The 13409-nt window shown below is 38.0% G+C and overlaps 1 protein-coding gene across 1 annotated transcript in view; it reads right to left on the minus strand.

Annotated features, from left to right (window-relative positions):
- The window catches only part of OTOGL (otogelin like), a 96767-nt gene that overhangs the window by 46517 nt on the left and 36841 nt on the right, over window positions 1-13409 (minus strand). The window contains 2 exon segments of the mRNA XM_071766079.1: window positions 799-942; window positions 1435-1569. Coding sequence (XP_071622180.1) covers window positions 799-942; window positions 1435-1569 — 279 coding nt within the window.

A 13409-nucleotide genomic window follows, 5' to 3' on the forward strand; every position in this document is an offset into this window, starting at 1 on the left:
ACCTGAATGTTACTCAAAACCAGGATTTAGACCAGGTTGCTCAAAGCCCCCTCCAACATGGCCTTGAACACTTCCAGGGCAGGGGCAGCCACAACTCCCCTGGGCAACCTGTTCTCGTGCCTCACCACACTCATAAGAAATAATTTCTTCCTCACATCCAATCTGAGTCTATCACCTTTCCCCTCATTCTCATAGAAGAGGAGCCTCGTATTCTTCCCTGCATCATGGCTGAAACCTGGCACAGTATTGAATGTCAGGTTTTGTCTAGATATTTTCCTTGTCTTGATTAAACCCAAGATGTGACTCTATCTGTTCACCTCAGCAGACTCTACCACAGCTCAGGGTGCAGTTCCATCATCACTCTAATCCAATCTGTGCTACAAACCTGTTGGTTTTCATGTTGCCAGACAAACAAACTTCTTTTCCATTGGCTTCAGCATGTACAAAACCATGCAGTGAGCTGTGTAACTCAAAACTAACCCTCCCTTCCCATTCCCAAAGCAACTTTGAATCAGAGATTAAACATTACTTTTCTGCAAGACTGTGATGAGTAAAAAGACTACAAGAGTAATCTTGCATGTAGGAAACCACCACCCCTTCTCTTCAGGTGTCCAGCCATTTAATCACACTCTCCACATTTTCTTACCTGGGAAATGCTAGCTCCTGAACATTGTGATAAGCAGCTATGTCACTGGGGAACTGAGTCATGAAGGAAAAACAAATCACAGCTGTTTGGTAGGAGAACACATTAGCAACACAGAGAGCTACACAAAGTCTCAGGTTTTTATTTTAGCTCACCTTCCATCGAGGTCCAACTTTAACATGCAACATTGTCTTCTTATCCCACAGAATTGTAATGTCTTGTTCTGGAAAGTGTATCACAGTATAATATCCAGCCTTCCACAGCTGATAGTTAGATTTGTTTTCCTGTGCCCTTAAAGTCTGCTGACACAAATGAATGCTTATTAAGATCTAATAAAGTAATTCTACTAATAAAGTAATTCTATGCATCCAGTTAATAACAAACCCTATACTGAAGAATACTTTGGCACATAGTTGGATCAATCATATTACTGGACATTACTAGACATTGATACTTTGATATTTTGTCTTTCCAATCATTCAAGGTTGCTTTGATTTTTTATTTTTTTTTACTTTGGTATCCCTGTAAAAACCAAGTGGAAAGAAAGAAATACACGCCAATATGTTTTGGTTGCAGGAGGCTTTTGAGTCACCCTCCCTGTAGGAAGAACTTGAAAAAACCCAATGAAAATGTAAAATTTTTCATGGGACCTGCTTCTTTATCCAGACCTAGGCACTTGTACTATGTTAATGCAGACTGAGAGACATTTTCCCAAAACATTTGCCTTTAGAGCTGTAACTTTACAATGCTTATCTTAAGGAGCAACTCAAAAAGGAAAGAAAATAACTAACCTGCTTCTCAGAAAGTTCACTAAAATTGATCTCAGTGTCTCCAACAGTGATGAAAACATTCTTCGAGCAAACAATATCATTGTCAAAGCACTTTTTGTTCTGAGCAATTATAGATATATTTGAGTAATCTGTGCTCTGCAATATCAAGAAGAAATCATTTTACTTGTAGATTCAATTGCATTTCACTCCTGCAAATTCCAGGCTTACCATCACAAAAAATTTGTATACCTTAGTATTTATACATCTGTGAAATTAAATTTTAGAAAGCTACAAAAAAAAAAAAAAAAAAAAAAAAAAAAAAAAAAAAAAAAAAAAAAAAAGGAAATGCATTTTTAAATTCAAAGCTCAAATTTTGGAGTTAAACACAAAGCCATTCCAGAAACTCAGAGATCAGCTTATCCCTAATATGAGAGTCTGGTTTCAACTTTTAAAATGTGCTCATACATAGAATCCAATATTTACTGCACAGTAAGGCTGTTAAAATTGATACATGCTATAAAAAGCTCTATTTTTAAAACAAGTTACTTGAGATCAAGATGTTTTCATATTTTTAAACCCAAGAAACCTACCATGTGTCAGTAGTAGATAGAGCAATTTCTCTGCCACCATCCATCAAAATTCACAGCACCATGAGTCACGCTCAATATTATTGGAGGGGGGCAAGGGTTTCTGATGATATTTTTATATTTTTTTTCTTTAACATTTAGTACATTTGTCTACTGTCATCTTTTGATTTCTTCGTGGTTTAGTACCCAAAATTCAAATTTACTGCCTTCCCAACCCCCTAGCAATTGTTTTTCTAGTCTGTAAATTAATTTTGCATTCTCAGCACATAAAATCACTTTTGCACCTTCTTTCAACATGTTTGTTTATTCATCTACTGCTGTGATTCTTCTGTACCTTAAGAGAAACACACACAAATTCTTTAATTCCCCATGCTAGGATTGGGACTGGAACAAAGGAGACCAGCTGTGTTTTACGGTTCATAATTCTACCACAAACAAAAATAGTTGAGCTACTCTTATTATTTCTTACTTTAATTTGTCTTTCAATTATTTTCTGTACCAAACTTCACAAGTCAACAAAGCAGCAAGAAGCCACGAATATATAAAACACTTGAGGCTTCATAACATTAATATAAGCCAGTAACTGTTCCTGAATCCAGTTTAATTTTTTAACAAATTCATCCCCACAGCCATTACAAATATTAGAAAAATATGACTTAAAAATCTTGGAGGTGTTAAGCTATATATCTCACCTCAGTCATCCACTCTCTTATGAGACATTTAGGTAGTGCTGGAAACAGATATTTGAACTTCTCTTTTTACTCACCCCCTCCTTTAAATGCTCTCTGAGACTATGACTATCTGAAACTAATTGCAGGTGCTAATGGGCACTGTGAGCAAGATGGGAATATTGGCTTTCAGCAGTTCCCAGGTCCTGGGAACTCCTCTTGGCTTCCAGCAATGCTCTTGGAGAGCTCCACGTGGACACAATGGGAGGAGAGATCCCTTGCCCTGGTTTGAGCCCACACCTCAAGCTCTGCTACCTCCCTTGGCTGGGGCACCTCTGAAAGATGCTGAGCACACTCTAATTATGGCTGTCTCCTATTTGTACCTTTATTTGTTCTGTGCTTGCCAGAATTCAAGAATACAAAAACGTATCAGCAGTTTTTCCTAACCAGTGAGAAACACTGCATACAGGAAATACACAGATGCTACAAGAAGCAACTTTTTTTTTTCCCCCCCTTAATAAAATTGTAGCGACAAAACTATTTAAGAACAATTTCAATAAAAACAAAACAAAAATACCCAAACCCCAGCAACTCAAACTGGTGAAAAGATGAGGTGCTACAGTTTTCCCATCCTTAGTCTAGCAGAGCCTGCAAGCTACAGGATGCTGCTGCTTGGCAGGGAAAACACCCTGCAGCAAGCGTGAATAAATGCAATGAGCACAAGATGTGGGAGACTGCCTGGAAGCTTTAGGGTGCTCTAATGCCAAGGCTTAAGGAACAGGTGGTATGTGTTAGCAATTAGGTTGGAAGGCAACAGGAAATGTGAGGAGATTAGTCACTAGCTTCTAGTGTGGTAAGGGGGTGTAGGAAACCAGGTTTTTTGTGATTTGTGCAGAGGAATTCAGTTTAATAGCACTGAAAGCTTCAGGGTAAAGTGAAGTTCATCTCTTCAGTGTTGCACTCAGAATAAAAATTGGTCACTACCTTTTTGGGAAATATACTGTGTTTTAATTAAGCCAGGCTTGCTGTTGGAGTCTGTCCAGTAATTATTCCCCTCCAAGTCAGATAAAAGCCCAGAGCATTTTTTGATTTATTGGAGGAGAAGTGGTAAATTAAAAAGAAGATAAACTCAGTAGTTTGGTAGAGAGGATGTGAGCTGATAGATTAAATGCAAGTCCAGCGAAAACTGAGCAAGGAAGCTACCTCCCCACTCTGAGTCAGTTCAGAAAAGGACTTTGTTTGCTGTTTATGGGTCTATTTAATGCCTAGGACGTGGTGAGCTGTTTTCATGGCAGAATTCATTCCTCTTCAGTTAACTTAGCCTCAGCAAAAGGGGACGCTGAGTTAATAGGAAAGCAATGTCTTCACTGTAAGAAAAGAGATGGCAGGTTTTATTTGAAATATATATTTAAAATAAGGAGAATTAATTCAAGCTAATTATCCCACAGTAAAAATACACCTTTTTTGGCAATGAAGTCAAGTTCTTGGAGCAAGTAGCTGTATTAGCTATGCTAACTGAAGCTGCTTCTTGTGCCTTCTGACAGCCCAAGCCACTCCCTTCAGCTGAGCAGCACCAAGATACTCAAGTCAGAAGTTTTTGTGTATGGTTGGGATTTGAGCCAAGGGCAAAAGTTGAGTTATACTTCAAGTTAACTCTGCAATACAGAGAAGCCCGGAGACAGGGAGTGTTTTGCTGACCAAAGCCAGAACAGAGTGTCCTGAAGACATGTGAAGTACTTCCTTACTTGTAGGACTGCGTGTTGGCATTAAATAACAAGAAATGATGCAGGATGGAAATGCAGAGAGACAGCAGTGGTGGTTCAGTAGATCTATGAGTAAATCAGACATTTAAGAAATAGGGGTTTGCATTAAATCCTGAGCCTTCTGCGCTTTCTCTCCTTCTAATTAAATCTTAGACCTAAACCCAAATATAAAAACACTACTATGAGTTATGTAGCTTTTCTGGCTCAAGGCTTTCACAATAAGATTTGCTTTACATACATACCCTTGCCATTCTCACATACACTCAATAAAACTCAAATCCTTTCCCAGCCATACAGTAGCAGTCAAATTCAAAGTTGAATGACAGTTTCTATCATGGTCTTCAGGTTATTCTATAACTGCAATATGTGCAGCTGCTTCTTTTATCAGGGAAGAAATAAAGTGTGATATAAACTTACCCCTTGGCTACTGGCAACACAAAAGAAAGAACAGTGACTACTTATAGAAAGTGAGGATCATTTTTTAATGTTTGTAGAAGATCGTAGGGTGTTGGGTAAATTTCAACAGCTTTTAGGGACTGTAATGGTGGAGTTCTATCTCTCTGATCTGTGTTGGATCCACACAGGTATGAAAACAAGCTTTTGTCACCACTGCTGGAATAAATGGCTGAGTAGACACAAGGAGCAGGTCTAATGTATAATAAGGTGGGGGGTTCTGTTAGATTTCTTTTTTTTTTTCCATTTTATTTCCTCCCCCCTCCCCCCCCTTTTTTTTTTCTTCACTGTCTCTTTCCAAGGCAGATTTGCTCTTTACCTTTTTAGGTAAAATGCACCCAGTAGGGGATGTACTACAGTTCATCATGTGAAACCTACTTATGCTGACAGAAACTAGAAATAAAATAGTTTTTCCCACTGCAAGAGTATCTTCCCACGTAAATTACCATATCCAGCCTGTTCCAACTTAATATCAGTTTCTTTGTGATAACATGGGGTTGCCAAGCAACAGAGAAGACAGAGTCACAGCTCTGGGCAGTCAGTCAAAAGCTCATTGTTAGTCCTGCTTCTCAGAACATTCTTTTTCTACACTGTGCTTTTTTCCATATTTCTTCCTAGCCGAAAAAGCAAAGGTCTGCTCTTTTTTTTTTTTTTTTTTTTTTTTTAGGACTTGGGAATGTTAGGGTTTATTTTTGTTAGAAACTTTGTATCCCATTAGAAATTTTCTTTTGGTATCGACCAATAACAACACTCCGCAGTGTGCTTACATAGTCAAAATGCAGACAATTTAAATGGGCTGCATTCATCTGCTTCGAAAGTTTCCTTAATATCTCTCTAACTTTCAGTGTAAAGAGTCATTTTTCCCTATTCTTAATACGATGATTTCCCACTTTTTGTTTGGTTTCGTTACTTCTACTGAACTTGATCCTAAGAGAAGTAAAACATCCCAGATTTACTGAGCATTTAGGCATAAATATTTAAGAGTGTTTGTAGACCAGAGAAATACCTTGGGACCTGACATGATCTTGCTCTGTTAATTTCTTGTGCCATATTACAGGATGGTTGACCTCCAGATAATCAGTAAAAACACATCAATTACAATTTACACCAAGAAGCACCTCCTATTAAAAGGCTTATTTCCTTTTGCTGGTGTGGTAATTTCCTCTGTATTATTTACAAATTATATATGTACGTTCTGTGAGACTTCAATCCCTGCTTTTGCATCCTGTACGAATTTGTATTGTCGAATGTTTTTTCCCCATAGCTATTCAAACATCGGAGCGATGCTGCTTAGAGTCAGCAGATGGCACTGATACACACTGTCTCCGTTTGGGAAGACACCCAAGGTTGGGAAACATGAGAGGAGAGTGAGGTGATCCTCTTAGGGAAGAGAGAAAAGCAGCAGTAATAGTATTTATGTTTCCACTGATGTTATGTATTTCTATAAAAGTATTTTTTAAAATTCCACATCTAGGAACTAAAATCCTAAGAGCTGAATAGCTCAGGCACACACACATGCACATAAATGCTCTTTTCCTCAGTATCTTCTATAGAGCTGCAGATTGAGTATTTTCACTTAAAATATGGCAAAGAAACTTGCCTCACAACCATAAGATAGGACACATTTCTAGTGCTGTAGCACAGCTGAGTAGAAATGGAAGAGAGCAACATGATAGAGTGGATTCACTGATGCAAGATGAGAGGGAGTGAGGCTGTTCTAGCTACAGCCCCTCCTCAGCTGACAGGTGTCTGATAATGTATCCACAATAACTCTTTTATATTTTCTTAGAAGTAGCTTCCCAACAGGATACAGCTCAGACAGATTAAGCTGTCAACAGTTCCTGAGAAAGATGTATTACAAGTATCTGTGTGTATGTATACAAGCAAAAGAAAAAAAATTAATTGTATCATATTTTCCTTACTATGCCTAGGGTTTTTTTGCTGTAGTTTGCAGTATGGAGCTATTGGGTCTTCCGAAGTTTTGTCAACAATGATTTTTGAATACAAATAGTTTTTTAAAAATCTACTGCAAATAATGAAAAGTGTATGACAGAGAGTATTTTACTTAATATACTTCAAAGTCTTGTTCTAAGTCAAATTTCTTAATTTTTAAAAAGTTGACCAATCAGATAGGATTTCACTGGAAAGGTTTTTCTTTTTTATATTTTAAGAGAACTATATTAAAAATATTAAGAAAATATAATTTAAAACAGATTTGCTTTTGTTTCATTTGCTTAGCTTTGCCTGCTTGTGTATCAGATTTGGCTTTTGCACAGGTCACATTACTGCAATCCCTTTCTTATTAAAATGAGATTTTCTGATGATTAAGGATTTGGAAACATTCAAATATTTGCTTCCAAGTCACACATTCTGCAACATGACCTATTCTGAATCACAAATCAGCAGCACAGTTGGTGGTGTCGGTTTTAAATTTTTAAACAAGTATTTATATGAGACCTATTAGTATTTTTTTATTAATAAGTGCATGATAGATGTCAGTATTTTATTACTATTGATTGTCATGATAAAGCACAACATAACAGGGCAAAAAAAGACAAGACAAAGTGGTGATAAATTTGCCTTCTCTGAGCTCCAGCAAATGATGAAAGGGTCTGGAAAGCTGAAACTTGCACAAAGCTTTCAATTTTTTTAATATAATGAATGTTAAATGTGGTTGTTTACACAGTTGAACTATGGCTTCTATGCATTCAGATGCAAAAATACTCATATCCTGACCTAAACCAGAGTACACTTAATTCTTAGTTCTCTTAGTTTAGAATCAGAGGCCATAAACTGCTAAGGTGCATCTGCAGGTGACTACCTTGAGCACCCTCCCACTGCAAACACACAAAAAGGTTTTCCTCTTCCTGCTGTCAAAATAACTTAGAGCAAAAGCTCTAACTTTGCAAGAACTTTGCAAAAGCAGCAAACGATCCTGGGTTTTGCCCATCTTTTACTGCTGTATCAGTAGAAAATAGACATGGACAGCCTACAAAGCTGTACCCACCAGAGGCCATCCAACTCAGCAAGTCATTCTTCCAGTAAACTGCCCTTTTAGGTAGTTATCAGATTATAACATTTTAGAGTAAGTATAGCCAAAGGGCTGTTGAATACCGAACATTAAGCCAAAAACAGAAATTCAGGGTTAAAAGGTCACTTTCTTCAAGCTGTGTGGTCGTTAAATGGCAAGGTCCTCAGAAAAAGGATCCAACTTCTGAGTCACACCACGCACACACCACCTCCAAATTGTCATTCTCATGGCAAGAAACTTCTCCCCAAGCCTTTCCTAGAAACCCTCTATGCTAATCTGCACAAATTGAAAGAAAACTTCTCTTTGTTGAAGAATAAATGGATTTATTCACTGCATAATTTAATGTTCTGGAGAATCAGGTGGCAGAGACAGAAAGGCATGCAGAGGTAATTGAGGCTGAAATCATTGATCTGGAAAAAATGGAAACAGAGTATAACTCCATTGCCAACTGTAATCAAATCTGCTGCTCACAGAACAGGTAGAACAAATGGAAAAACAGGTACAAGCCAATGTTACCTGAGCACTGTGCTTCCAGCTGAAGACAAGGATGGAAAGGGATGTCTCCCACAGGGAGCTCCCTACTGACTCATACAGAGCTTCCAGGGACCCAGAAAAAAGAAGGCATCGAGAAAGGTTTCATGGGACTGATGAAAAGCTAATTATTCTTTGCAATTAAATAAGGGTAACCAGTCACAGTAAATAATATTTTCAACGAAATGTCGTCTCTCTTTTTCTGGGCACAAATTTGCATGCAAATTCTCAAGAAAGAGTTTGTTATTTCTACACAGTTACTGTTACTATAAATTATTTGACAAGTGTTTTAGGTGGACATATTTTGGCACATCACACTCATGAACCATTTGCTGGAATATGGCTTTGAGGATTATATATGTCAATTAAAGAAATAAAACACTTTCTGATTGGAATGCCATGTTACAGTTTTATTCCCTGAATAAATGAAAATTACTTTAAGAGTCAAGTTTCCTATTTATAATATTTGTGTTTCAAATTCAAGATTATTTACTTTCCTATTAAAATCTTCAGGGTCTATTAAAATGAAATCTTTGTCTTTGGTATGAACAGGCAGCTTGACAATGTTAGTAAGTCATGAACCTGCAGTTTTAGTTCTCCACAGGGTGTCCAACAGCAAGCAGAATGAATTGATTTTACAAATGGGATACAGAAGACACCATACAAAATAATATTTCATTCTCTAAGTTTGCCAGATTCATGGATCTACACACTGGCTACCTGTCACAAATGGTGTTGAAAAAAGCTGCACAAAAATGACAGATATTTGATAAAGGGAACTGGGCTATTTCTGCCTCCTCAGATGTGACAAATGAGTAACAGAAACTATTACTTTCTGTGAGATTGCTCCAGCTTATGCCCAGTCATCATTTAACAAAGTTACCAGCAAGATAAATGTACAAGCAAGTAACAGGTAAGAGTCTATCAGTGCATCAGTCAGCTGCTGTATTAAGCACTAATAAAAGCATCATAAACCAGAACTTAAGTGTGTTTCTTGATGGTTGGTTTTTTTAGGGTGAATAAGCATTACAACAGAGCTTTCTCTCATGTAAGTATATTCTGATTCTGTCACTCCAAATTCTTGCTTTAGAGGCTCCCTCTAATCAGAGAAAATCTGAAGGTGAAGGAGAAGTCTGAAAATAAAGTCTGAGGGGCTCAAACAGTTCTGAGCCTACAAGCCTTAATAAACACACTGAACTGCAGGATGGAAAACCACCACAAAGGTAGGAAAAGGTCAATGTGTGATAGAAAGACAGCAATTTTACTATTAAAGCAAAAGTCTATGAAATAGAAGAAATAGAAGAAATAGAGTACAAGACCATTTTATCAGTGAAAGAATGTAGCCTCACCAAAGACTGAACATAAGCAAGAATATGGAAGTAAGCTACTTAAATATCTTTAATTAAGAAATCAATTGGCTTAAATTCATCAGTATGCAGATATGGTAAAACAAAGTTTTTACATGATCTACACTGATAACGCTTGAATGATTTGGTCTGCTAAGATTTTTCTTTTCTTTTATTTGAAATTACTGAGGTTTTAAAATGTTAGAAACCAATACTGGTATCTTCCCTATGAATGTCGGTTTTCCATTCAGAGACCTCTCAGTGTCTGATATAAATCCCAATTCCTTTTAAAGTATTAACTTATCATTTCATGAGGCAGTACCACCCTAATTTTCTTGACTGCTGTATTAAATCTTTTTGGTAATTTTCTGATCGCTGGATATATCTGTTGAAGTAGTTATAAAGGGCCTTTTTATACACCTACTGTCACCTTAAACAAAAAGGCCTGACAGATGATACTGATGTTGAAAGCAAAGTTTGAAGTTCCATAATTGACTGAAAGTTGATGCTTGATTTGTTCTCATAAGAGCACAAGAAGTCCCTATTAAAAATGCAGTGAAAGGTAAGGATGACTTCTTTGTTTGGTACAGCCCAATCCAGTGACAAATTAAAGAGCTTTTCAGATAGATCACATTTAGGGAGGCTAACAGCCAAAACAAACAGGGAGGGCTGGTAACATGGATGGGAACAGTGCATTATCATGCCACTAGGGACATGGGATTCAGATTACAATTCCTGGACTCAGTTCTATGTCTAGAAAGAACTAGTGTGCAAATGAATTTATTGTAGTTATGATACCCCTTATTGCACTGCTAAAACACCTCTCTTTTAAGGTTATATAAGATATCTCAAAGAAAGTATTCCACTTCTCCCAGGAAAAAGATTAGTAAAAGGGAAAGAACAAAGGTACTACAGTGTTGTATATACAATATTACAACCACTTCAGCTGTTTTGATTTCAAGTGTCTGGTGATCCTTTTACATGTTATCCTTCAACATAAAAATCAGCCTCATAACAGCTATGTTATGTTATGTGTGAGCTATGATTAAGTTAATGGATCATGTGCTAACAACTCTCAGACCTATGGTGTTCTGTAACACCTTACAGGCAGAGAACATGAAGCACATAGCACATATACACGGAATGGAAGGGTGATGGAACAAGTTGATCTTGAAATGTCCCTCCCAACCCAGTCTATGACTCCATTATTTTAGTTATGAAACTGCATGTATGTTGGTTTGCAGAAGATGTAGTATGGTTTAGGTGACAGCCCTGCATAGCTGTGCCTGCCAAGGTATTTAAACTTCTGCAACTACATATGCTTTCCCACTTTTCATCTGGGTTGTTTACTTGGATAACAGGCTGTAAGAGGCAGTGGTCTCTCACATACATCCTGAACAAAGAGTAGCTCCAAGTAAACTGAATGTATTATTCTGATATTACTATTAAGAATGGTATTGCTGATGGAGGCAACATAGTGTACAATGATTATAAAGAGACAGCCATGGAAACTCTGCCCTAGGAACAATACAACACATTTTTAAAAAGAGCAGCCTCATCTTGCTACTATGTCTGCGCCTATAACGTAGTTTAACCACATCAATATGTGGTACAACTCTACTGTAACTTTACATGCAAATAAAAGCATATGTGAAATAGGAGAATGGATGACACTTTGGATTACCACCAAGGCTATCCCTAGAATCATAGAATCATAGACTCATAGATTTGGCTGGGTTGGAAGGGACCTCAGAGATCATCAAGTCCAACCCTTGATCCACTACCGCTGCAGTTACCAGACCATGGCACTGAGTGCCACATCCAGTCTCTTTTTAAATATCTCCAGGGATGGAGAATCCACCACTTCCCTGGGCAGCCCATTCCAATGCCTGATCACCCTCTCCGTAAAGAAATTCTCTCTAATGTCCAACCTAAACCTCCCCTGGCACAACTTGAGACCGTGCCCTCTTGTCTTGCTGAGAGTTGCCTGGGAAAAGAGACCAACCCCCCCCTGGCTACACCCTCCTTTCAGGGAGTTGTAGAGAGTGATGAGGTCTCCTCTGAGCCTCCTCTTCTCCAGGCTGAACAGCCCCAGCTCCCTCAGCCTCTCCTCATAGGATCTGTGCTCGAGTCCCTTCACCAGCCTGGTTGCCCTCCTCTGGACCTGCTCCAGCACCTCAATATCCTTCCTGAACTGAGGGGCCCAGAACTGGACACAGGACTCGAGGTGTGGCCTCACCAGGGCTGAGTACAGGGGCAGAATCCCTTTCCTGGACCTGCTGGCCACGCTGTTCCTGACACTGGCCAGGATGCCATTGGCCTTCTTGGCCACCTGGGCACACTGCTGGCTCATGTTCAGATTCCTAGGAAGATGCCAGTTACACATTTCATATATTTCCTCATATAAAATTCCATTCCTGCACAGTCATAGCTAATTTAGTGCCTATCTTTGTGGTGGCATAGTTACAGTTACTTTTTCTGTTCACTGATTTGCATATTTCATTGTTGAATTTCATCCTCCATTTTATCCTGCAGTGCTTTCTGCCATAAGATCTGAACCTTTTGGTGGTCTGATTTTGTTTCAGCTGTTCACTGAGTCTTTACCATCAGCACACTGAAGCTCAGTCTTCACACCACCTTTTTCTCAAGATTGTTACTGAAAATGTTGAATGCAGGTCTCAGCATGGATCTCTGCAGGATGTCACTGGGATTGTTCCATTCTAAGAAAAGGCCATTTACTTCTATTTCTTAACTTCTAACTTCTAATTCATGTCCTAAATAATCTTCACTCTAAATGTATGAGAGACTAATCTAAAAATACATGTTGAAATCTGTCCCTGGAAGGTCTTTAATCTAATATCATAGAATATAGAATTGGCTGGCTTGATCACCATCATCCACATATTTATTGTCTTCACAAAATAACTCAGAAGATTCATCATGCATTGATTTATATTAAAAAAATTTTCTTCAACTTTTCCCCTGTATTATGTAATTTCTCTTTATAATAATTTCTGTTCATTTCCTTCAAATGGAAATCAGACATACTGGTCTGTTCCTGCCAAAATCAGCCATGAATTCTCTTTAAAAAGTTTTGTTATATCTTCTTCCCTTTCTCTGATTCCTGAATTGCACATCAACATCACATAGCTCATAATTCCTGTGTTTTTGTTCCCTTGAAGCTCTTGGGCACCTGCCACATGATCCCATCCTTTGGCTTTTTGGGGTTTGTTTTTTTTTTCCCCCCCCTAAAACTTATCTAAACATTTCACAGACAAAAATGAGTCCACAAATAATCATCTATTCCAGAGATAATTATGCAGTGCCTAATTTGTAATAAACAGACCTTTAATACAGATAATGAAAATTTTCCATATAATAAAGAGAAAAGAAAAATTGGGCCATACTTTGTCACATCAGGTAAGTTTGGGGGAAAAATAGTTGGAAAAACTGAAAAAGTCTGACAAGTCTGAAAAGCAGATTTACATGGGAGGTATTTTCATCATTTATGTAACCATGTTCACTTGAAGAAAGGCCTGTTGGCAGTGTGCCACATGCCTTAGCTAGGTGGCTGCCAACTTTATTCTTGGACTAAACATATTCCCCATGCTTTTTTT

This window comes from Heliangelus exortis, chromosome 1 (assembly GCF_036169615.1).
Source record: "Heliangelus exortis chromosome 1, bHelExo1.hap1, whole genome shotgun sequence".
NCBI lineage: Eukaryota > Metazoa > Chordata > Aves > Apodiformes > Trochilidae > Heliangelus > Heliangelus exortis.